Source organism: Ochlerotatus camptorhynchus, unplaced genomic scaffold, assembly GCF_037179485.1.
Source record: "Ochlerotatus camptorhynchus isolate MF236.1 unplaced genomic scaffold, CSIRO-AGI_Acam_v1.1 ptg000231l, whole genome shotgun sequence".
In the NCBI taxonomy this organism is placed as follows: domain Eukaryota; kingdom Metazoa; phylum Arthropoda; class Insecta; order Diptera; family Culicidae; genus Ochlerotatus; species Ochlerotatus camptorhynchus.
In genome coordinates, this window is record NW_027040721.1 from 807,393 (window position 1) to 834,688 (window position 27,296).

At 37.1% G+C, this 27,296-nt stretch overlaps 1 protein-coding gene across 4 annotated transcripts in view; it reads right to left on the reverse strand.

Moving 5' to 3' along the window:
- Positions 1–27,296, reverse strand: part of SK (small conductance calcium-activated potassium channel) — a 685,909-nt gene that overhangs the window by 470,499 nt on the left and 188,114 nt on the right. For all 4 annotated transcript variants that reach the window (XM_065225563.1, XM_065225561.1, XM_065225562.1 and 1 more), the window contains exon 2: positions 15,007–16,001. In XM_065225563.1, the coding sequence (XP_065081635.1) occupies positions 15,007–15,909 (903 nt within the window). In that variant the 5' untranslated portion in view covers positions 15,910–16,001. The remainder of the gene's footprint in view (positions 1–15,006; positions 16,002–27,296) is intronic.

The window sequence follows — 27,296 nt, forward strand, 5'->3', positions numbered from 1 at the left end:
AGGCAGCTTCCACACCTGGACCCTACCTATCGACCCATCAACTCATGAACCGGGGACCAACGGCTTTACTTCCCTCAGAACATCCCGGCGGTGCCGAATGGGATTGAACCCAGGCCTGCTGGGGTGAGAGGTAATCACGTTTACCATTACACCACCGGCGCCGCTCAGAATCAAATGCATGTTGGTAGCCTTTTCCAAAGTTAGTGTGTCGAACACGAAGTTTCTGTCCTCTGCGTTGTGTATGGAAAATCGAAGAGTGAACTATATTGTTAATAAAGTATATTAGGTTTAGTTTAATTGAACTTACAGTTAATCCATCTAAAAAAAGGATAGATTACCTAATGCTAGTATTCTCCCGATCAAACTTTAAAACCTGCATCTTCAGTGACAACATAGAGTGTAGCTCTACGTTGCAAACATTTTGAAGTTTGTTCAGGAGAAAAATAACATTATTCTATCTAGTCCACGTTCCAGAGTCCACGGACCATACAATTGTTTGAAAATTTATATGGATATTGTCCACGCAGGGAAAGGGAGTATGTAAACCCCTCAAAACCTGTCCACGTGATTTATGGACAGCCCCCTATTATAAGATGGATTAACCGAAAATTCAATTTGACTTAACGTTAGCTTTCTATAGAGCTTAAAACGGCAAAACTCATTCTTACGTTTATTTCAATACGCATGTTCATTGGCTAGAAAAAACAGCGCATTAGAGCGCATTGAATGAATATTTTCACTCTTTGTTTTTTTATGAAAAAAGAAGCGAATCAATGTTTTCTGCCTTCCTCTATACGGCAAAGAAAATCCAATGGGGTTTTAATGCATTTGGACAGTATTGTTACTGATAGGGCGAATTTGGAATCAAGAAGAAGTGTTAAATGTTCAACAATAGTTCAACAATTTATGGCTCTTTATCAAATCCAAAAGGGAATGGAAATAAAATTACTTTAGAAAATATCATTCTTGGGTCATGTCCGATTTGGAAAGAGAGGTAAGGCGCGGGTTGAGCTTAGTAGGATGGATAGTAGATCTTCCTACCCAATATGACATTTTGTATAAAAAAAAATTAAATTTTTCCTGACTATTTTTTTTTTATAAGGGCTAATGTTAAGAAAATTGTTTTAATTTTTTCAAAAAAAAATCTTAACTTGAAATCGGTATATTTGATCATAATGACATCTGAGAGAAAGTCAAAAGTGAAAGTATGGTATATTCAATAAAAAAACATTGAATAACAGAATACAAAAAAAAATATTTAAAAAAAACTATTTTAAGCTTTTTTTTATAATAATAATCTTCAAATAAAAATTTAAAAAAATCCACGCAGGTGTCTTTTGAGAAAATCTAAATGATTTTTCTCTCAGTGTATTTTTTTTTACTTTAGACTATATTATTAGCTACAACTTCTTCTCAGATCATATTTCGATCAAGTAGGGAAAATGGATGTTATGTCGGCCTAAATGCCCCTAATTTGGGCTCATACATAAATTCAGCAATCGACTAAATTTTCAATTGCGTCCAAAAATATTCATTAGTACCGTTCCAATGACGCGTTCATCTAAATAAAATTGATAAAAAGCAGATTTTTAGCGATGGGCCCAATCTTAGATCCATAGGCCAACATTAGAGCCATTTCCCCTGAACCGTTTTTAAGTTATGATTTTTTGAAAATATAAAAACTCATTTTTCACATAAGCCCGTATAGAAAATTAGTCCGGAACAATAGAATTTTTTTTATGGAACATGTCATTTTGGGTAGCAACCAAGATATGTGCAAAGTTTCATTCAATTCAAAAAGAGCCATATCCTGTCGATTTGCTAATTTTGCGTGGAAATGCTCTAAATAAACAAGTGATGAACGATGTTCCAAAGAGCGATCCATCCCTGCCAGCATTGTACTGAGTTTGGTAGAATGATGAAGCACAAAGTAGCAAAAGAGTAACAGCAACACTCACTGGCATCGGTGCGCAATTTGAGGCAACGACAAACGAAAGCAATACCGGTATAGAAGCATTAAAGTGAAACAAGAGAAATATAAAATAAATTTTGTCAACATTGCATTTCAAAGAGGAAGCCATCAATCAAAATGAATCGGATAAGCGGAAAGGAAGTCTGGGTGGTGGTGATTTGACGGAGTACTGATATTCGAGAACGTTGAAGATTGGTGCCGTTGAGGGCGCCAAAAGCAAACTGATGATGACACATGCTATGTGAAATTCTTCTGTCAGCCAAATGACCTGGCAATTTTCTGCTAATTCTTAGGTCTAAATTTTTACGCACTCAGTTTTGATTGGCCCATCTCGGCAATATTTTGACGAGATTTACACAACCAACGGCAACGCATTTTACAGAGATCGCAGCACACATAACTTTTGTTTGCTGGGATTCAGTGACTACTTCTCCTAAGCTCAGCAACCAAACGGCACTTTTGCTGAGACCTCTGCAAAAACAAAGGATTGCAGGGAGCTCAGCAATCAAAATTTAGCGTGTAGTTATTTCACATCGCCACTGTGAATTTATCATATGCTTTTATCAAAATATGAATACTTTAAAGGGAAACGGGACGTCATTAATTTTTGTAAATTCAAATGCAGTTTTTCGTTTAAAACCGAAATTCTGTCTAAAAAAATATGTTCCGGTAGGCAATATCATACGTTTTGGGCTGAAGAATATTATTGATTTGACGTAAACATTGAGTATTAGAGCTATATTGTTAATTTATAGAACAGCAACAACAGGGAAAGATCTTTTGTATTTTTCACCATGCTCTACTCTATTCCCGTATTTAACGGGTTGTTCGACGAGTTTGTAGAAAGATTCCTTTTTCATAGCTTTCTCAGTGTAGGGTCAGCCTGATTGCATTGCTTGGCATTTCGGCTGTTTATTCTGGTAGACTGTATTACCTTTGAAAAGGCTACAATAAACGGCTAAAACATCGGCCAATGCATAATTCAAGACCAACAATTGAAATGGCCTTAACTTCATTTTGTAAACAAACCTTGTAAGGCCTTTTTTTTCGCGAACCGAAGTATGCAAAGGCAAATCAACATAATTAACAGGTAGGGGAAATTCTTAGGCTTGGGTTTGCGAATGAAAGTTTCGGTTCGCGAGAAAATGGCCTTACAAGGTTTGTTTACAAAATGGAGTTAAGAAAATTTCAATTGTTGGTCTTGAATTGACTGTTTGGATTACCCTAGATTGAGAAAGCCATATAAAAGAAAGTTAGTACTAACGCCAACTGTGTAAAGCCCTACAGTAAAAATATGGACGACTGTCACCATAAAACTGAAAAAAAATGTTCCAATCAAGTAAAGCGGTGCATTTTGACGGTTCGATTGGAACAACTTTTGACAGACGTCCATAATTTTACTGTAGGGCTTTACAACTGTGGCGTGCATAGTCAATTCCCTTGCGTTTGACATTTACACACTACTGCCATCTGTTGAGCGTTCTGCCCGTCACAGTGTACACAACAGACGGCGGTAGTGCTTAACAGCGATGTTTTACAGTGAGTAAAGTTCATTATGTTATATATGTTTGTCTCCAGATGCTGGAGAATCAGCATCGTGCAAGTATTAATCCCATGATAAACTCAAATTCTATATACAGGGAACATGGGTTGATCATAGCCTTATATATCGATAGGGAAAATTCTCTGGCCAATAGAACTTTTCCCTTCCAGAAAATATATGACATGATGGCTCAAACCGCTACCGCAGCGCTGTAAAATTTAGTCGGGGATTTATATAGTTATGCAATTTAGTTAGGGAACGTTGAGAATGTGGAGTAATCAATGTAAAGGAGCTACTGAAAACCACACACTATTACACAGCCAATAAAACGCAACATCTTCCTTGCTTGGTGCACAAATTACCAAGAGATTCCAAAAGAAAATTCAAATGAAAGTAAATTCCTCCAACCATGGTAGGTTTAACATATCAAACACGAAAACAGAACACACCGTCATCGTTCGCTGCCATGTTCCTCCTCCTCACTGCAATAAATCGCTCGATTGAAGACCAGGCCGCCCCTCAATCAATCCATGCGCTACGTTCAAAACCGCGTCGGCTGCGATCTGTTTGCATTTCAAAGAAGATTCTATTTTCACATAACATGTATCACGAGTATTTCGATTGGAGAATTTAATCGGCACTCACTCCGTCAGTCCCGGCTTTTCCCATTTCCACTACCACCAACACCACCTGAACGTCATCTTTGACCAGATCTCCCTCCAAAATCCGAACCATTTGCTCAACTTTGGGTTAATTTACTCGAATATTTGTACGTACCTAAGGAGCGAAACATTGGCAGCGCGAGAGAAATAAGCAGAAAAAAAGGCAAAGAAATTAGCGTGGCTATTAGGACTAGTGGCGGTTTTATTTTTAGGCCGGGTTATTTTCGAAACGCAACACGTGTTTGCTGCTGTTTTCCTCTCATCTGCGCGCACACGATGCGATGCCAGGAGATTATCTTCTTATGGGTCCTAGGCACGGATGGGATTGAAATGGAAAAACAGAAGTCTCGGTTTCACGCGCATCATACGGAAAGGGCTTATAGTTTTGTATTTGGTTTTGATATCATATCCTAAGTGGTCCATAAAGCAAGTTTAGCTAGAAATTAATTGTTATTTTTTTAGAACTAGTTTCTGTCTAAATTACTAGTTACTGTCGGTGATATACTAGTTACTGCTTTGATTAGTAGGCTAATTTAAAGCAGATAAAATTATGTGTTAAGCATGACAATATGACAATATATTGGATGCACGAGAGAGCGTTTGTATCACACTCGAGTGAGAAAAGCTGAATACGCGAGTGCACAGTGTTTATTTCATCTGCTTAACCCGTAAAAGCCCGGCACAAACTTTTTATTTTCAAAAATTTGTATCCAAGATCGGCCATGACCGATTGAATTATTATTTTTAACATCATTCCGGTGAGTGATTCTTTCATCTTTGGGGAGGTACTGCCCCCCAGGCCCCTCCCTCTTTGTTTTATATTCAAGAATGTGTTGGCACTGAGGTGTTTTTTTAAACTTTATCATCTTACTTATCATTGCGACAACATATATTTTTTCGTGGAACTCTCGGAAATGATTAAGAACAATCATGAGACCACATGCCTACCATGAAATCGATTCCGGATGTTCCGGATTAATATTTCATATGGTCAAAGTTATTATCTACCATAACAATATCATGCGCCATATCAAATCACATCTACTCGATGAAATATGACCAATTAAACTCAAAATAAAAACCACGGAACCATATGGTCACCGTAGAACCCGTTTGATATCTCGTATGATAAATTTGATATCTCTCATAATCATATCAAGCGACATATCAAATCTCATCTATTTGACAGGATATTCCGGATTATGGTTCCACATGGCCAAATTTGATATCTCTGATAACCAATTCAAGCGGCGTATCAAATCATTTCTATTCCACAAAATATGACAAACGGCGCTGAAAACGAAAGCCATATAGACCCGTATGGCCACCGTAGAACTGGTTCCGGATTTTCCGGATTATAGTTCCAAATGGTAGATTTTTTTATCTTTCGAAATCATATCAAGTGACATATCAAATCACATCTACTCGACGAATCATGACCAATGGCACCTAAACATCAACCATGGCCACTGTAGAACAGGTTCCAGATATTCAGGAATATGGTTCGAAATGGGTAAATTGGGTGAATTTATCTTAACCATATCAAACGACATGTCAAATCACATCTACTTGACAAAATATGACCAATAACTCTAGCAATTAATAACAGAGCCTTATGGCCACCGTAGAACCGGTTTCAGATATCCCGAATTATGACTCCACATGATCAATTTCGTTATCTATCATTGCCATATCAAATCACATCTACTCAACTAAATATGGCCAATGGCTATCAAAACAACAATGATAGAACCATATGGTCACCTAAAAGCCGATGTACTGAATATATATGGCAGATCCGAAGTCAATATCAACAGAATTTCAGAAACATAAGTGAAGGTTAATCGAAGATACACTATGCAAGATCACAAACGAAAGCAAATGCTGGATTAGAACCAGGCAAGATATCGCAGCAGCAGTCATGGCTGTGGAGCTGAGAGAAGAGCTTCAACAAGAACATCAAGTTTGTTTGATAGGAATTGGACCAGGGCTCAGGTCAAAGTAAAACAAGCGGCCACCCAGGATGGAAATTTTTCATTTTTTTAGGGAAAAGTTTGCGTGTTAATTTGCCGGAAAGGAAATTGGCAGATTTTGGGAAAAGGAAGGTTGACGAAAATCCACAGTCTTTACAAAATGTAATATATTTGTACGGATGATTGTTTATGTCCTCGTGCTGGTGAAGTTTAAAAGCTCTCAAAAACTGGTCTTGTGGATTGTAGGTAGTACCTAACATCACAACAGGTAGATGAATGTTTCCTCTAATCGCGTATATGAAACTGGCTGATAAACTGCCGGTTGCTTTGGGTCTGTCCATAAGCTACGGAGATCGTTTTATGGAGAATTTAGAACCACCTGCCCCCGTGAAGACATTCATTCATACATATTTTAAATATTTGCCAGCCTCTGAATAATGACCGTTGATTCCAAATACCTGGAATCATAGAACCAAAAAAAAATAAAAAACAACGGATTTGTTTGTATCCAAACCATTTTTTGGTATATTTAAAACCGTCTTCACGGTGTCCATTTTGATTAATGATTTTTTTTTCAAATGTCATTAACTTAGCTCACTTTGCTATGGCTATAAAGCAAGACCATGCTGAAGGTGGCTGGGCTCCATTTTCGGTCCTGTTTATGAATTTTTCGGGTTTTAAAATCTTAAAAGTGCTCAAAGAACACTAAGTTGAAAACTGGCGTATAGTCCTAGAGGGGACGTAACACAGCCAAAAACAAGTGATGATAAATATGTCGCCGAGTAAATATGATTGGACGATATGATGATGAATGATTAATATGAATACACTGAAACCTCCGTTTAAGAAGTATTTTTTACGCAGTATTCAATTTACGCCCCTCTTTTTACGAAGTAAAATAACGAGTTTTTTTTTTTGCGATTTTGGGAATCTAGGAAAATCTGTGAAATACCCCACAATATGAGTATCACTGGAAACAGAGTGACACATGCAGGAACCGGAAATCCATGTCTGACACCATTTTTAAATCCAGATGGTGGCATCCGGTTCACCAAAAACTAGAAAATACTTTCAATACCCCACAATATGTGGGTATATTCCAAATATTTTTGGAATTACGGTTACGTGTAGGAGCTGGAAATCTATAGCTGACACCATTTTTAAATCCAAGATGGTGGCATCCGCTTCATGAAAAACTGGAAAATACTGTAAATATCCCGCATATTGTCCCTACACGTCACTCCGATTCCAAAAATACCCATATTGTGGTAGTTGAAGATGCTAATTTCGAATAACTGACTGAAGTGGTAATTTTTATACGAAAGATGAGGAGGAGATGAAAGTATAGAATTGATAGTTCCGTTTAGATTACGGCAGTGTGAAAATTGCATATAGAAGAGTAGAGCTCGCTATCTACTCTTCTATATACAATATTCACACTGCCGTAATCTAAACGGAACTATCAATTATATACTTTCATCTCCTCCTCATCTATCGTATAAAAATTACCACTTCAGTCAGTTATTCAAAATTAGCATCTTCAACTATGTAAATCGTTGACTTCACGCAGAAGTCAAAGCCATATTGTGGGCTTTTTGACATAATTTTGAAGGTTTTCTGAAACCGGGTACCGCCCTTTTTGTTTTTTTTTTAAATGGCGTCAAACATCGATTTCCGGTCCCTACACGTCACTCCGATTCCAAAAATACCCATATTGTGGGGTATTGACAGTATTTCCCAGTTTTTCATGAACCGGATGCCGCCATCTTTAATTTCAAAATGGCGTCTAACATGGATTTCCGGTCCCAGCACGTCTCTCCGATTCCAAAAATATCAATATTGTGGGGTATTTGGCAATATTTTCAAAAACCTCTTTTTACGAAGTAAATCCCAAATAACGAGTTTTCTTTTTACGAAGTAAAGCTCAAATAACGAGGTTTTTTTTACGCACTAATTCGATTTACAAACCCCCGGTTTGGTACGTAAATGGAGGTTCCAGTGTAATGAATAATTTGTAGAATGCAACCCAATTACTTGGATCATCAGAAACCTATTGTAAGGGGTCAATCAGCGCTATTCATGTTTCCACAGCCACCATGAACAAAAAATATCTGAACTAGTTTTACGATGGTCATGGTTCTATGGATAAAGTTTTGAGGATCATTGGTCATATTTCATGAAGATTAGATTTGATATTTCCATTTTCATAACCATGACATTTCAACCATATGGAATAACAATCCGACCATGTAGAGCCATGATCCAGAATATCCAGAACCGGTTCTACCGTGACCATATGGCTGATTATCGTTTTGAGAGCCATTGGTCATATTTCGTCGAGTAGATGTTATTTGATAAATCGCTTGATATGGTTATGAGATATAGTATGTCAAATTTTACTATGGAACCAGAAAACCGGTGCATCTAAAACCAGTTTTACGATGGCCATATGGCTCTATGGATGTCGTTTTGCATGCCGTTTATCATATTTCGTCAAATGGATCTGATTTTTTTTTTTTTTTTTTTTTTTTTTAACTCTTTATTTGTTCCAAATTCAAAATAAATTACATTTCATTTTAACCTAGGTGCTCCAGTTACTGCAGTAACGTACCAGCCTTAATTGTTATGATATATATCTAAGTGTTTTTACATTGTTCATGTCTTGGCAATTCAGTATTTTAAACAAGTTTTTTAACCTGCATGTCAGTATAACAATTGATATCTTAAAACTAAAAACTAAAACTAAATCTTATCTAAGTATAAAGGGAATTAATCGTTGCAATTGAGGATTGCAACGATTTTTGCCTGAAATTATTAATTATTTTGTTGGACATTTGTGCTAAAGTCTCAACATTCGAAATTCTATGTACTTCGGTTGTACTGTACCAGGGAGGCAACTTCAAAATCATTTTCAGAATTTTGTTCTGAATCCTTTGAAGTGCTTTTTTCCTGGTAGTGCAGCAACTAGACCATATTGGCACAGCGTAAAGCATGGCCGGTCTAAAAACTTGTTTAAATATTAGAAGTTTATTCGTCAGGCAAAGTTTGGATTTCCTGTTTATAAGAGGATACAAACATTTAATATATTTGTTACATTTGGCTTGAATTCCCTCAATGTGATCTTTAAAAGTTAATTTTTGGTCAAGTATATAATGTAAATAAGAAGAGAAAATATCTAAACTTTTCTGCAGTCTGCTGCAAATAACACGAAGACTTCTTCCTTTAGCGGAAATGCCTGTGTCATCAGCGAACAAAGATTTGTGGCAACCCTTAGGCAAATCAGGGAGGTCCGAAGTGAAAATGTTATACAATATAGGCCCAAGAATGCTACCCTGAGGAACTCCTGCCCTAACAGGTAGTCGATTAGATTTGGAATTTTGATAATTTACTTGAAGAGTTCTGTCAGTTAAATAATTTTGAACTAATTTCATAATATAAAAAGGAAAATTAAACTTTTTCAATTGAGCAATCAAACCTTCATGCCAAACACTGTCGAATGCTTTTTCTATGTCTAGAAGAGCAACTCCAGTTGAGTGGCCTTCAGATTTGTTTGAACGAATTAAATTGTTAACTCTTAAGAGTTGATGAGTAGTTGAATGCTCATGGCGAAATCCAAACTGCTCATCTGCAAAAATTGAGTTCGTATTGATGTGAAGCATCATTCTATTCAAAATTATCTTTTCAAAAAGTTTACTTATTGAAGAAAGCAAACTTATTGGACGGTAGCTAGAAGCTTCAGCTGGATTTTTATCCGGCTTCAAAATTGGAACAACTTTTGCATTTTTCCATTTATCAGGAAAGTATGCCAAATGGAAACATCTGTTAAATAATTTTACCAAGAAAGACAAGGTACTCTCTGGGAGTTTTTTGATGAGGATATAGAAAATTCCATCATCACCAGGAGCTTTCATATTTTGAAAATTTTTAGTTATAGACCTTACTTCGTCCAAATCAGTCCCCCAGGAATCATCAAAAATATTTTCCCGAGAGAAAATATTCAGAAAATCCCGAGCAACCTGATTTTCAATAGGACTAGTAAGACCCAAACTGAAATTATGGGAACTCTCGAATTGCTTAGCAAGTTTCTGAGCTTTTTCCAAATTTGTGATCAAAATTTTACCACCTTCTTTAAGCGCTGGAATAGGCTTTTGAGGTTTTTTCAAAATTTTTGTGAGTTTCCAAAAGGGTTTGGAACTCGGGTCTAATTTAGAAATATTATTTTCAAAAGTTTTGTTCCTCAGGGCAGAGAATCGCTTTTTAATTTGTTTTTGCAAATCCCGCCAGATAACTTTCATGGCAGGATCGCGTGTTCTTTGATATTGTCTCCTACGGACATTTTTAAGACGGATCAAGAGCTGAAGATCATCGTCTATTATAATTGAATCGAATTTAACCTCGCATTTTGGTACTGAGGCAGCTCTTGCTTCAACTATAGAAGTAGTCAGAGATTCAAGAGCATAATTAATTTCATCTTTGGTTTGCAAAGGAATGTTTGGATCGAAGTTATATTCCATAAATGTTCGATACCGCTCCCAATTAGCTCTATGGTAATTGAAAGTAGAGCTGTTTGGATTAGAAATTATTTCTTGGGATATTTCAAAAGTTACTGGAAGGTGATCAGAACCGAAGTCAGCATGGGTAACCAATTGGCTACAAAGTTGACATGAATCAGTTAAGATCAAATCAATAGTGGAGGGATTTCTTGCAGAAGAAAAGCATGTTGGGCTGTTTGGATATTGAATAGTGTAATAACCTGCAGAACAATCATCAAACAGAATATTACCATTGGAATTGCTTTGAGCATTATTCCATGAGCGGTGTTTTGCATTAAAATCACCAATAATGAAGAATTTAGACCTATGACGGGTAAGTTTCTGGAGGTCACCCTTGAGAAAATTCTTTTGCTGGCCTACGCATTGGAATGGCAAATAGGCAGCTATAAACGTAAGTTGTCCAAATTTTGTTTCAACAGAAACTCCCAAAGTTTCAAAAACTTTGGTTTCAAATGAAGAAAGAATTTTATGTTTGATTCGTCTATGAATAATGATGGCAACGCCACCACAGGGTCCATCAAGACGATCATTTCTATAAATCAAGTAGTTTGCGTCCTTCTTAACCTTATGGGGAGGTTTAAGGAACGTTTCAGTTATAACGGCAATATGCACGTTATGAACTCTTAAAAAGTTAAATAGCTCGTCTTCATTATCTTTAAGAGATCGAGCATTCCAATTTACAATATTTAATGCTTTAAAATCCATTACTGAATTTTAAAGTCATGACAATATTATTTGCAAATTTTACTCCAGTTTGAATAGCATCAAACATGGAGTTAGATTTAAGCATATCAGAAATCATGTCAATTAATGAATTCTGTAAAAATTCCATTTTGGGGGCAGTAATGCTTCCTAAGTCAAAATTGTCAAAATTTCCGTTAGAACGTTGGTTAGTATTTTGATTTCTACCCGCTGTAATAGCAGCATAGGTAGCTCCATTAACTCGTTGAACATTGTTAGCAGCGAGGGGAGTAGGTACAGATGAAACATTTGAAGTAGGGGTGATATTTGTACCTACGGGTACGAATGTAGAATTTGTTCCTCGCTGACCGTTGTTAACAGCAGAGGAATTTGTACCTGGTCGGAAACGTGGAGCGTTTCCTACCTGACGGTTAGAACGAGATTGTAGGATCGCTTTGCGAGTCTTACATTCCCAAAAATTGGATTTGTGGTTTTCACCACAATTTGAACATTTAAATTTCTAAGGATCTTCCTTCACAGGACAGTCGTCCTTTGCGTGAAAGGAATCACCACAATTCATGCATTTAGCTGGCATGTAGCAATTTTTAGTTCCGTGACCCCATCCCTGGCACTTACGGCACTGGGTGAGGTTTTGGAAATTTCCTCCAGTCTTCCTGAAGTGTTCCCACTTCACTCGGACATGGAGCATAAGGCTAGTTTTTTCTAAGGCCTTAAGGTTGTTTAGTTCACTAGACTTGAAGTGAACTAAATAAAAATCATTAGAAATCCCGTTGCGCGAATCGCCAGGACGGGATTTCATTTTCATTTTGATTACTTGGAGTGGCACAACTCCAAGTAATTTTGCCAGTTCATCTTTGATCTGATCCAGGGATTCACCACTGGGCAGTCCTTTCATGACAACCTTGAACACACGTTCAGTTTTGGTGTCGTAAGTAAAACATTTGTGCTTCTTCTCAGTAAGATACTTGAGAAGACATTTAAATCCGTCCAAGGTTTCAGCCAATACACGGCATTCACCCCGACGTCCAATTTGTAGTGAAAACTTAACTTTCACGAAATTCAAAAGTTCCATGCGAAGAGCATGGAAATCGGTAGTGGTTATCACAATAGGGGGAATCTTTTCCTTCTTGGCATTAAGCCGGGAAAGTTTACTAGAATTTTTCTTGGATGATGGATCATTCTCATCATCCGTGAGCAAATCAAATTGATTACTCAAATTAATTTCTTCAGAAGGGAGGTCAAGAGTTTGCCCCTTTCTTTTGCGTTTAGGCGCCATGGCGGCAGTAAATTTTTATCCAAATCGACTTCCAAGCAGATTACTATAAGAATCTGAAGGATCGAAGAGGAATTTTCCAAATCGATATCCAAGAAGGATTACCTCGGGTAGGGTCCAAACAAGGATCGAAGAGGAATAAGAGTTGAACAAGGTAGAAAATTTTTACAGGTTGAGCACTGAAAAGTGCTGTTTAAATTTGTTGTAGCTTTAGGTAGTAGTAACACTTCCTTCAGCAAAAAGCAAATAGATCCGCACGGCAAGAGAGCACGATGCGGACTGATGGATCTGATTTAATATGTCGCTTCATATGGTTATAAGAGATATAAAATTTGACCGTGTGGAACCATGATCCAGAATATATGGAACCGGTTCTACGGTTTAGTCATTGGTCATATTTTGCCCAGTAGATGTGATTTGATATGTCGTTCAATATGGTTATGAGATATATCAAATATGACCATACGGAATCATAATCCGGAATACTCCTAACCGGTCCGAAGACCATATGGCTTTATGGTTTTTGCTTTGAGTGCTATTGGTCATATTTCGTCGAGAAGTTGTGATTTTATACGTCGCTTAGTATGGTTATGATGGATAATAAAGTTTATCATAATCCGCAACATCCGGAACCGATTCCAAGGTAGCAAGGGACTTATGATTGTCCTCTATGATTTTGGAGAGATCCACGAAAAAAATCAATATGTTGTCGAAATGATAAGTAAGATATGATAAAGATTGGAAAAAACACCCCCGTGTTAACACATTCTTGAATGTATAACAAAGAAGGTGGAGTCTGTGGGGGAAGTGATGTTCAAACAAATTCAGTTTATTCTGCCATGGCATCTCTGAGATACACATATTTGAAAATAAAAAGTTTGCCCTGGAATTTTACGGGATAAATTATTGAAAAAAATGCGTCCTTTAAGTATGACCCCATTATCTAGGAATCGATTCTGAACATCGTAGTTTCATTTTTTATGGAGTTGGTTAGAAATGCTAACATGAAGCTTTAGTGTGATAATTTATTAGCTAGAGAATGATCTTTAGAAGAGGGTAGGTGGATAGTTCCGTTAGAGTACGGCAGTATGAAAATTGAATAGAAGTTGAAAATGAGCGAAGGGCCAGTATAAAGTAAAACGCACATATTTTGCCTAACCCGTACGATGTACGCGGAGACTTGTTATTTTTATACCTGAACTTGTCATGTTTACCATTGATATTAAAACTAAAGAAAGGATATGATTTAAAAAAAAATGTTGGAAATGTAAATTTTCCTACGGTATAAAAATATTATGCATATAAATATTATATATATATATAAATAGTGCGATGCTCGAAGAATGAATTATTATTTGCATTCCATTTTAGCTCCTAAATTTTCTGTTTCAACTTTTTTTCCTAAATTTTATTAAAATCGAAGACAAAACACCTGATATGATGTCTACGTTAAAATGCTGATAAATATTTCCTATCGAAGCGATACTGTTATTTTAGCTTTTGTTTATCAGAATATCATAAGCCCTTTCCAATTGATGCACGGGTAAACCGAAACCGTCTCCTTAAGACTTTTAACACTGTACATAGACCGGCGGATATTTTTCTTATGCAGCCTAAAAAACTATCAAACACTGCAACCACACGAACATCGCCCATTCAACCAAAATAGGGAGAAACCACCGAGCTAGAAATATACGGTGTCTATAGGACAGACGACTGGACGAAGGATGGAAGTGGAAATCTAATTAAGTAAGAGCACAGAGAACATACGTCCAACTTCAGTCACTACTCACAATAGGTCTGTTCCAGTCCAGTAGCTTTTCTGTAAAATTCTGTACAGAAATATAGAAATTATGTTCCCGTACTTGCTGCACCATATTATTTTCTTACAGCAACTTACAGAGAGCTGCGGCAATCGACAGCAAATGCAAAAAAAAATGCAAGTACGGGAACAGACCTAATAATCAGCATGATGTAAGCAGTTTTTCGCAGCTGATTAATATATCAATTTCTGGCACACACTTGGCCGTCTTACACCAATTATGGTTAATAAGCATTATGGACCAGTACTACTGTAAACCGGGCATTAGTCTGTTGGTCGGCGTCGGCGTCGGTGCATTATACTTTTTGCACACTCACATTCGAAACTCGGACAGCGGACAGTTTCGAGAAAAGCAAAACAGCAAAATTGAAGACGTAATGCAAACGGTAATTGGCACAATCATAATTGTAATTTATTAGTTTAAATCTGATATTATTTCACGTGATTTATTTAAAATAGAATAATTACTAAGGGATGCATGCCAGTGTGGAAAGCCTTCAACATACCTGTTTGAACTGTCGCATTCCACCGTTGATTCGTAGAGAATCCGCCGCTATGCCAGCAATGCCGTCGCCTGGTTCGCGTAATTGCCGTAGTGAGGAGCTAGGGTGCGCACAGACATGCGCACATTGGCTACCACAGCAGATATGCGAGCTTGCTTCGGGCTGAGAGCTTTGGCGTATGATTCGAGATCCGGATGTGGGTGACGATGTGATCAACACTGGTGGAATAGTAGACTGCTGAACCATAAGTCGACTGTGGAGTGCACTTCGGACGCTTTCCTTCGAAACTGAACGAGTTAGTTGTAGCGAAGACACCGGTGTAGTGGAGGCACGTCTATCACAGTTACGGCATGCACGACATCTGTTGTATGGCACCAGTTGATAGCCACTACCACCTGATGCTGTCCCCCGACCATCGCACGAAGTGGAAACGGCGATTGCTGGTGCTTCGAGGCGGCAGTGCATTTCGATGTCGGGTACGGAGCGTGCGTTCTGTTGATCATCATCCCCATGTGCGCTCTCTTCTGACCCACCCAGCCCCGTTGCCGAAAGTTGGGGGCTCGCTAGATATGTTGACGTTCTGTCTTGCCGTATAAGAGTTGGCTTGTTTGTATTATTACTATTATTTCCACCACTTGGGGCATTGTTGGCACCGGACGCCGTCATTGTTATCGGACTTGTACTGCTAACACCGCCGACACTGGTAGTCGACTGTTGATTTGTTGGTCCATTGAACGAGCTGTGTGATGCCATCCTAGACTTGCTAATGGTTGATATGATACTTGATCCCGTAGTTGTCGTTGTGCTGCTGCTGTTATTTGCGGACATTAACAGTAATGATGCGGTTTCATCGGAGCTGCCGTAACCCGAGTTGCTTGCCGGGTCGGTGTCATTTTGGAGGGACATTTTCTTCTCTGCCTCTGTTTATTCCCAACCACAGTCTCACACTTTCCGCTTTCACTATGTGCTATCCGCAGAGAGTTGATTGTTTTATTTATCTGTAATGAAAAAAAGAGAGCAGGGGGAAAATACAGTGTGGTTGATTTATTCGCTAGCCAATCGGCATGGGAATACGGTCGAATGCAATTGCAAAGGATTAAAATTGAAAACGGGTCGGATCAAAGTTTTTAATTTAAATTGTTAATTCATTCCAGCTAGGAGGTAATCCTGTTTTTTTTTTCACTCAGCGGATCAAGCTATAGTAATCGATTTGAACGGTCGTTTGATTTGCTTCGATGATTTTTGTTGTTCATGTAATTCTTTTTACTCTTCGTGCACAACGCCAAAATAGAATTGCTTTCAATACTTTTGTAATATCTTCGGTAACATTAAACGGATTTTTGAGGTTTTTTTCCAGTTGGGAACGAAATTAGTTTCATTTTCTTATGCTTTATTTAATCATGTATCATGGTGGATGGTATGATTGTTAATTCAAAACTTGGTTTTCAATTTTGTGTCGAACCGGTAGTAAGTTAAAACTGATTGATTTCTTCTTATATATTTCCCCTGAAAGCTTATTAAAATATATAGTAGAATGCTACATAATACATTTTTTGTCTGGTATTTACGGTACAATGGCAAAAACTGATGGCTGACCAACATATGAATGAAAATTGAACCGATAAATAAAATCCTATATAGGGTGGTGAACGGCTTAATCAGGTGGCGACTGTTTTATTTAGACGAGGAAAAATGGGTCTAAAAATCCTGCATTATGCATTTAGGCATTTGCTTATGTCAGGTCAATAGTAGAATATTGCAGCATAGTTTGGTCTCCCTTATCAAGCATACATGAAGAAAGAATAGAGTCAGTACAAAAGCAGTTTTTATTAAGCGGAGTGCAAGTTGAACTAATCTTCCTTTACCATCTTATAAAGCTCGAAGTATGCTCATCAACATCCAAACATTCAAAGAGCGTCGTAGATTTGCAATGGTTTCATTCATAAATGGCATCGTCTCGCAGAGTATTGATTCAATTGAACTTTTACATTTCACCACGGCATTTACGACACCAACATTTATTTTCTACAAATTATCATCGTAAGACTATTTACTTTACAATGTACAAAACCAAACTAAAATAATATTTACGAACGTACCGACAGCTAGGAGAACCATTTATTTAGAACCATCTAAGTATATGCTCATACCTATTGTAGTAAAGCAAATCTGCATGAATTTAAGTGAACCAGTTTTTTTTATAACTTTATTATTACGATTTTTAGCACTTGGCTAGTTCCTCTCATAAAGTGAACCAGTGTTTCAAATAATCAACGTAACAAAAACGGTCTACAGACATGATTGACGTCAAATAAATAAATATTTAAATTATTATCAAATTTAATTAGGGGATGTTCGTAAACTACGTAGACAGCTTAGGGGGGGGGGGGGAGAAGGGGTTGGCAATCATCCACGGCCATACAAATTGTATAGACAATTGACTACGCACGGGGAGAATCCCAAACAACTGTCTACGTAGTTAATGAACAGCCCCTTATGAGAATGCAAACACTGTCTATCAGTCTGTTTCATCACTATATGTGACATGATGGATCACATTTTAATCACTGTAATTTTCAAGGTATAAAAAATATGAATAACCACCTAATAATTTTGTAGTTGCTTAAGAAATTTATCTGCTTGCAGCTTCTGTGATTTTTCCATCTGTTTAACCCGTGCAGAGTACGTTAGGCTGTCAAAATCTGAGTAAACGAGAAATTTAAATTGAGTAAAAGCCACTCAGTCAGCCAAATCCGGGACTTAGAAATGCCAGCCGTGTCGGAGCAAAAGCTGTAAGAAACGGCTAAATTATTGTATAACATCGGCGGAAATGTATTAAGGAATTGCATGCGGAGACGGTTTCAGTAGTCTGGAGCTGGTAATTTTCATTTTTATAAAAAAAAACAAACTTCTCGGCTGAAAATAACACAGTGGTTTTGACTCACTTTGCGCGAGAACGTAGTTTACTCAAAAGTGAGTAAAGGTGCGCCTACTCACTTTTGAGTAGCCATACTTCCCGTTGATATGAGCATGTTTGGCTCAATTTTGAGTTGTTGCGAGCTACCGTGTAGGTTCAAAGTTACAGTTGGGACGTATGCCAAATAAGAAGAAGTATGTGACATGCTGACATGAAACATATTATAAAGGTTTGGAAACGACATTAAGAACTCATGTCATGTTCCGACTAGAGAATTTTACGTGTTATAAGCGTTTTTTTATAATACAAGCATAATTCTTCACAGTTGCTCTTGATGCGCGAAAACCGCTTATAACCCATTGGTTATCACTGGCTATAAAGTTGGATCAAGTGAGAATCTGGACGCAGCAGAACCCCTGGTCGATATCTATCTCCTTCATCATCGCTCACATGAGTATTTCTTCATATTTTGGCATGCTGAATCTGAACACAAAAATAGTTTTGTTTGGAAAACTCAGAGCTCCCTTGTTAGCAATACATTTACGGCAAACTCCAACTCAACTACAGAAAACAACAAAATTGTCCGTTTTCTCAAACTCATGATCCAAGGAATTTGTAACTAATGTTTTATGCTAATGAGTATAAGCAGAAGTCGTTTTATAATTTAAGCTTTAGCGATAGATACAACATAGGAGCGTAAGCCGAAATGATATATATGCTACATAAATTCTAAACCGAGTATAAATTATTCCTATAATTTCTAGACATATTCCCTCATAATGATTGTAATTATAATGACACTCGTCATCCAACCAATTACTGTCATCACTGTTTACCCAACGAGTCGAAATAATATTTATCATTCGTGTTACATTGGCACACATGTCTGCACACCCAACCTATGCTCCATTTGTCCTCAGCGCCCATCATCGTGAATTCCGAAGGTATTCACACTCAATTTGAATAATTTTCTACCCATTTGACTCTCAATCTACGATGACAGGCAGTATGTTGGTGGCCCAAGGGTGATCCCACCTTAAAATGGAATCGATACACAGTTTACAGTGACTGGACTGAGCCGAACCTGTTTTCCCTGTGCACAATTATGTCATATCATTTACATCACTAGCATGGTCTTCCGACTCAATGGAGCTCCACTAGGTAGTTGTCTGCTTTCAGACTCAAGGGAACGCACAAAACGAGCTGGTGTTCGCATTAGTTTAATGAGACATGCAATTCCTAGTCGACTGGCTTAACGTGTGGCATCTAAACCGACTGACATGTTACGCCCACTTGCGATGAATTCCCATTAGGGACTCATGTTAGTGCATTGAACCTTAAAGAATATATTAGTGAACGATTTTGTTGTTAGGATATGATGTTTTTTTTTAATTAACTATGAACTGAACAGTTTGTAGGCCAAATTAAGACTTTTCTGATCCAAGAGCAGTTTTTTTTATATTTTACACTATTTCCTTTATCTAACGAAAGCAACCTTGAATCTACCAATGTTCACACGACCCGCTTCTGTTCACTCCGATGGTTATTGGCGACTCGGTGTGCGTTTGTCAACTAAGCTGGTTATGATTGTTTTTGTAAACATTTACCGTATGGGAAGGATGTTGATGCTTCGAAAGTCATTCGCTGGTCATTGTATAATTTTCAATTTTGTTGTTGAGGGTACGAACTGGATAATGGGTATTAATGATTATTCATATTTTCTAAACACGGAGGTGTTGATGTTCTGAAGGCCGGAGATGTCAGATTTGCTTTTTTTTTTGTTGATTAATGTATTTGTACATGCTCAATCGAATAAACTTTACAGAGCCAAGTTGTAACGTTCTTGTCTCGTCTAAAGAAAACGGCTTATGCGCCACCTCCAGATAGAAGGACCGTTATCTCTGACCAATAGCCCGGCATGAGACTGCCTTCTCAAGGCAGGTCAATACAGTTTTTAAGCGAACCGAACAACTACAAATTGACCCAACCGATGAAGCAAACTTAACCGTATTACTCGAGTGATTACTGTACCAAAAGAACCAATTTAGCTATTGCAATAATATCGAGCAGTAGTGGTGTGTGTCTTAGCGAAATAGACCAACCAATTCACCAATAATCATACAATTCGCCGCGAACAGGTGAAGTGTGTACTAAAATAGAAGTATTCAGTCTTGTTTCATAATTTCAACGCAAAAATGGAAGAAAAGAAAAAGATAAGATTATCAGGTTTGTTTCAAGCTTTACAACTAAGCAAAAGAATTTAAAATTTATTATTATTTACTTTATCAGGTTTAATATCCAAAGGAAAACCCTATCTTCTAGTGGGTGACGTCACGTCTAGCTCTGAATAATACTTTTCATTCGTAGGAAAATTCAAACAACTTTCTTCGGTCAATTTATTCTTCGGAAACAGTACACTTCTTCTGCGCGGTGACGGTCCCACGTGGTCCGGCGACGAAGACCGACGACGTCTGGAAAGTTCCAACTACGATAGCTACGGGCCCGTTTTTAGAAGCGGATTATTTATCTTGACCGTTATCGAATGGACTCGGCTAAACCCGTGGGTATCGACTGGTTCAGGGTGAATGCGTCCCTGTATTCAGTGGAGTGACGAGCACGTTGACGAGGCTCGATGTCGTACCACTTGGCAAAACGGGCAAAAATTGGGAACTCGAGCAGTGCTACACGCTCGAGTAAGCCTGAACGCAAACCGTAGTTTCGTTCACCGACAGAGGTCCAATTAAAATCTCGAGTATCAATTTATATTGCGCGCGCAAACGGTCGTTGGACGGGTATAAACCTTCCGTCACACAGGGTCTACTAAACAGTGACTTACCGCTTCTGTTCCGACTTGGGTTGCAGACAAACCTTGATTCGCCTGGGAAGGTGACCCGAGGTACTTCGGTCAAACCTTCACTCGACTGGGAGGTGACCAGATACGGCGGTCAAACCTTCGAATATCCGGGCTCGATGCACTCCGGACGAACTTTCGAGTTTCCGGATTCGCTGACTCCAGACAAACCGCCCTCGTTGGATGGGCAGGGCCTATTCAACGCAGGTAATTAATTTTCTTCCCTTAAGGTCGAACTAGTTATAGTTTTTTTTGGCTTACCTGAACCAATTTCAATAATTTTGCACAATTGGTTTTGAACTGTCGATTTAACAAAATAACTTAAAAAAAACCTGTAATTAAATAAATCGCACTGAATCACTGAATCAAATTTAAATTTACTGTCCCGGAAATTACTTCGATTTTAGACTTCGACTAAAAGAACTTTAAAATATTTTCCAATAAGAATCACTTTTGATCTTTTCGATTCGAGCACTCCACTAAGATTAAATGTTCGATCGCGTCACGAATTGGTTTAGACTCAAAAAGTAAGACGCAATTTACTACGCTCGATGTGCAGGAGCTTTACTACGCGGTTCCTGATTGGAATTTCCGAAAACGATGGAATTTTCCGTTGATCCTGAAGTTTGATTGGTGGTGAGAAATTGCGCAGTAATTAATTAATTTAGATCAGGTCAATCCGCCAACAGGTATGCTACTTTAAGAACTTGAACCTTAATCGTCTTTTTATCAAAGCTTTTCATGCCGAAATATTTCTCAGGTTACTAATTTCAAAGATAGGTGGCGCAGCGCGTAAAAATAGAGCTTTACGTAATAGTTTGGATACAGCGGCACACCCATAGAAGTAAGCAATTTTTGGTAAGTGGTATCCGTGCTTTAATTGAATTTAATTACTTTATTTAGAAATACAACTTTTAAAGATTAATTGATGTCAAAATGTCGTTACAAAGTTATCATTTACGTTATACATTATTAATGTCTTAAATCTAAAGTTGAAGGAATTGCACCGAATACTCGCGTCATCGTACAGTTGTTTTGTGAATACTGTGTGCCTTCCAAGTTCAATGTTGAAGATATGAGATGTTCTAAGAACTCTGGTGATGATTTATATTTCCTTTGGAGGAGAATGTTGATATTTTGATAGTTGGAAATGTGAAATTTATGGTTAATGGCAAGTTTTGAGAGGATACTGATGATGAGTCACCCTTTGTACAGGATGATGTTGATAACTTATATATTCAAAAAATAAAATCTGCGTGAACCACAAATTATAATGGCTTTTTGCATCCTTCCAATTGTTACAGCAACAGATCATTGCAAAAAAATTCATACGAAATTTATTTTAAATTTTCCTTTGATTTGTTCCGTACCCGAGCAGGAGAAAATAACTAATGAATACCTAATTCTGATCTGATACAAAAATTTGGTATTGACCAGCATGACATAAGAGGTAAAATACCAAAGCATAATACCAAAAAATTACATGGAAAATACTTTGTAAATATCAAAAATTGATATTTGGATACCAAAAGAATGCCTGCATTATCATAATTTGGTGTTGGAATGGTATTGTGGGAACATTTTTTTTGTATTTTACCTCTTATGTCAGGCTCATCCATACCAATTTAAGGTATTGACATATTCGTTCCTGCTCGGGTAGTCTATTTGTCGTACATGAGATATTATAAGTTATCACTATCTCCAATTTCTTATCTATAAAGGTTAGAAGAACAGTTAATACCGATGGAGAAAAAATCTTCCATGCATTCTACATGCCCATCAGAGAAAATTATACCACCAAGAAATATCCAACACTGTAGGGTACTGGGATATAAATGGGTTACCCTACCGTATGGGCCACGTACAACTTAATTCAGTATTTCAACATTATGTTAACAGCAATTAATGACAGTTTTAAAAAGCCAAAAAGTTCCAAGCTCACTTGAAATTGGGAATCTTCAAACGATTAATTTATACATGAGACGACTTGAGTTCATTTCCGTTTTCAAAATGCATTTTGTTGATTTTAATAAATTCTACTAAAATAATGCGAGTTGTGTTGCGTTTAATAGTATCTCAATTCAAATATTTTCGTGAGGATGAACATTCAATTACCGGGCTAAAACAAGGACAATCGCCAATATTATATCCATTTTCCTGAAAAGTGTTCATATGATATAATGGTACGTTTTGTATTTGCTTATTGAAAACAATTCAACAAGAATAAGAACTTTGTCTACAGGTTGATTATTTGTTGATATATGGTTAAAGACACAATTGACGGCTGCTTATGAACCCAAGAAAGAAGCAACCTATGTTCCTACGTATGCATGTAGGAGGTGCCTTGAACGCCATTCGAGTCACGCACCTTTTCGTTTACATTTGATCTTTTCTCATTTAAGTTAGCTTGGGTTGCCAACTTTTTCACGAATATTTTGCGACCAAAGTTGTCCCCACTCCCAATAGGTAGCACCCGCTAGAATGATAGCAGATGCACGAGTATACTGGCTATAGCCATTACGGGGACAGGGACTTTCCCTTTTCGGATTATTTATGAGTCCCGATGGGTATTCACGATATTCGTACCCTGAACCCACGCCTCTGGCATGACTCTATGAACTAAAAATGCAAACGAAGGAAAGGTACCTAATTTTGTCCTGAAAAGTTTACGAACGCTATCACATGACGCTGAAAGGTGATAAGGGCTTCCGAATATACGGGAATAACCTCTCAAGTGAGACTGACTGAAGAGTAGATTTCTAGGTTTGTTTGTTTTTCTGAGTAAAGATAACGGCTGGTTAATATGAGTCTATTGGGAGCAATAACTCGAGAAACAACTTCTAGTTGCTTGTAAATTAGTTGATTTGTAAGACTACGGTGGTGTTACTTGTGTTGTGTGCCTGGAAAGTTGGCCATTTATCAGCTTCAGTAATTCAATTTTCTTTAAAAAAAAACACTGAAATACAGGACAACAGTATCTGGAACGTCTTTAATTTCTGATGATTGGGAACTATATACATACAGAAACTAGTATTTTCACGTATGTGACATTTAAAATATTGGTTTACTTAACGAAAAAAGCTAAACTTAGCCACCTATGGTGAGATCTGATCAATGTTACTTATTGGTTATTCCATGTCATGTGTCCGAGCAAATGCATCGACTCTCTCCTATTTGAACCAAAATTGATGGTCCTACTTATTTTGGGCCAAAACTTTAAAAAAATCAAAGTTTTGTGCCAATCGGCCAATAAATCTAAAAAAAAAAAAGTTTAACCATGTAGAGAAAAAAATCACCTTTCCAAAACCATCGACAAATATTCCAATAATTTCTTTTCAGAAAACAGTACTAACATGAGTAGTATGTAAGAAATGCATGCAGAATTTGGTGTAGTATATTTTATACCTACAGTAACTTCAAACTTTAACACTCACAATCAGTAATTGTTGGGATATTTGTTGATGGTTTACTTCTCTTTTGTTTAGATTTATTGCTGTGTTCAAACTAATCATTGTAATTTTCGCAAGATGGCAGCACTGTTGAATTAAAAAATCTTATTTCAGCATTTGATTGTAAAGGGTGTACTCGAGGGTCTGAAAGTTGTTTTTAAACTCGAGAAATGGTCATGAGAACAGCATGCTGTCTAATAAATGTTGTACAGTACCAAATTTTGAGATCAGTGGTTATGCATGGAATTTTTTTCGTCATTGTTGCTGATAAATCTTTGAACCAAACCAATTTTTCCGCAAATATTATAATTTAAAACTTGGCTCATTTTGACTTGAAAAATCAAAACCTTTCAGATATCATGAGCAATTTTTGAGTAACGCAGCCAAGATTCCCAAAATAATGAATCAACCGAGTTGAAATCATGAGCTAAATTCAGGAATTTTACTTTTAAACCAAAAAATGTAAAAATAATAAAACAAAGCGCCAGGCTGGATTCGAACCAAGAACCTTGAGATCATTTAGCCCATAATTCGACCACTAGACTATCAGTATTTATGACTACAATAAGTTGGAAGGCAAAACGCGTATAAGAGATACCTATGTAGTGTGGTGAACACGGTTTGCTTGTAGCGGTCATGATTCCGTTGCATTATGAAATCATGAATTTCCATCACTAAATCATGAATCATTGCTATGATTTCATGGGATGGCAAGTTTTTTTCATTTCGTGATTTTTTATTCATGAAAATGGAATCGGATTTGTTTCCGTGCATAAGAACCTTTCAACAACGACTCTCTTTAAGGCAATAGCTTTTTGTAATACTCTAGTTTGGAAAGTTTTTTTTTTATAATGTTCTAGTCTTGGGCATAAATTTAGCTATTCATTAAGACCACAAACGAGCCAGATGAATGATCGGTAAATAAACAAACAAATAAACAAATAAAAGTGAACAAGAATCGCTAATAGTAGGTTAATTTGATTTCACATGCTTTTACTGCTGAACGAGAATTTGGGAGAATCGAAGCAAGTGTGTGCGTCGTTCTACAATGTTATGAATAAAAAACTTGGTGGTATAGCCAAAAGCGTAGACAGAATCCTATATCATTCACTGTTGGATTGGCTGCATAGGAAATGCAACTAACAGTCAATGTAATAGATTTTTGGTTTGCTACACGCTAACAAACTGCTCGATATGTCATCAATAAACAACTTTTTTTCCACATAAAACAAAGTTTTTTTAAACTTAAGAAAACCAGACAAAATTTAGAACTATAGACATAATATTTTAAATAAGTTTGAAAATCTGGTATTCAGATTAGTGTATACATATATACATTTAGGAAGGCAGACTTTGTTAACGTCGTTACTACATCCAACCGGGGATGTAAGATTTCTTACAATTATGTTGGATTCATCATCGCAGGATGGTAGTGGAGACGGCATGAACGGAGGATGAGATATATCGAGCTGCTATCCAATGCAAGAAAATTAGAGTCTGAAAAATGTGGAGTGTATAAGTGAGAGAAATAAATGACTAGACTCGAACCAAGATCGTTGCGATTATCAGGCATATGCTTTCTCCACTGCTCTCTCTATTCTTCAGAACATGGATAGGCAAAAAGAGAATAAGAAGCGCTCATAGTACGATGATTTGATTTCTGATTGCATTTTTTGCTGAACGGAAATTAGAAAGAATCAAAGCAAGTGTGTAGAAAGCGTAGACAGAATTCAAAATAAAAAAGATTAAAAACTCATCAGCGTTACCAGATATACCGATTTCCGAACTAGATACCGATATACAGATAAGGTTCCTCAGAATACCGATTTTTAAGATTTTATACCGATTTATACCGATTTTTTTTAATAATCAAAATTATTATTGACTGCCTCCGCTTGAATTTTTGAGATTTTTTTTTGTGAGAGAATGGACACCTCATATTTTTTGAGCCTTCAACATTCTAAAAAATCATCTCTAAAGATGCCTTATGCTTGATACTCTTTTGAATCATGTTTGCATTTCCTCCTTTTGATTGGCTACCCATCAACCAAGAAAAAAGTCGATGGATCTTTCCGGTTATTCCTAGGGAATCGAAAAATATATTTTAAACATTATTTAACTTCCGGAAGTTTTTATTAATTTTTTTAACTTCCTGAAGTTTCATCTAACTTTTCTTGGAATTTTCTTCCACCTTAACTTGGAAGCTTCTTCTGCCTTCGCTCGAATGATTCTTTCATCTTCTCCCGCCAGTTTTTTTCAACTTTTCCGGAACTTCAAGGATGCTATCAGATTTTTATTGCAAATCCACACTAGCTGCAGGAAAATCTAAGAAGTTCTGAAACTTCATAAAAGTCCAGCGAACTCCTGTGAACTTAAGGAAACATCATAAATATTTTGAAAACTTCACAAGTTCAAAGAACTTCAGGGAAATTTTATGGTTTTCAGGAACTTTAGTGAAGCTAGGAGAACATCAGGACAGATCAATTAATTTCAATCAAATTGCTCAAATTATAAAGGAGTTCCGAGAAACTCAGGCAATTTCCGAAAACTTCAGCAATGCCATGAGGAGCTCATGCAAATTAAGGAAACGTAAGGGAAGTTACATGACCATTAGAACATTGCGAGAACATTTTATGGGAGGTTCTATGCTTTTTTAATGGCAGTGTCGATAACTTTTAAAAATTAAAAAATCGGGAAGATCAGAGAACTTCAATGCTGATGTTACTATGAATTTAAGAAATTTGTGAGAGTACTTTAGAGATTTCGTTATTTTCAAGAATGTCCAGAGACCTCCAAAGATGATTAGATATATTCCGGTAGTCACACACGGAATATCACGGAATATCACGGAATATCACGGTTCCACAGTCCCTAGTTTCAGGAAAATTACAAGAACTTTTAAGGAATTTCGAGGAATTATGGAATATTCCTAAGTGCATTTCAGGAATGTTCCGAAAACTTGAGGGAAATTGTGGAGTCTTCATGGATGTTTTATGAATTATGTACTTGCTTCTTTCAACTGTTCCGTAAGCGCTCTGGCTTCGGACTTTCATCAGATGTTTCTTCCAATCTACCT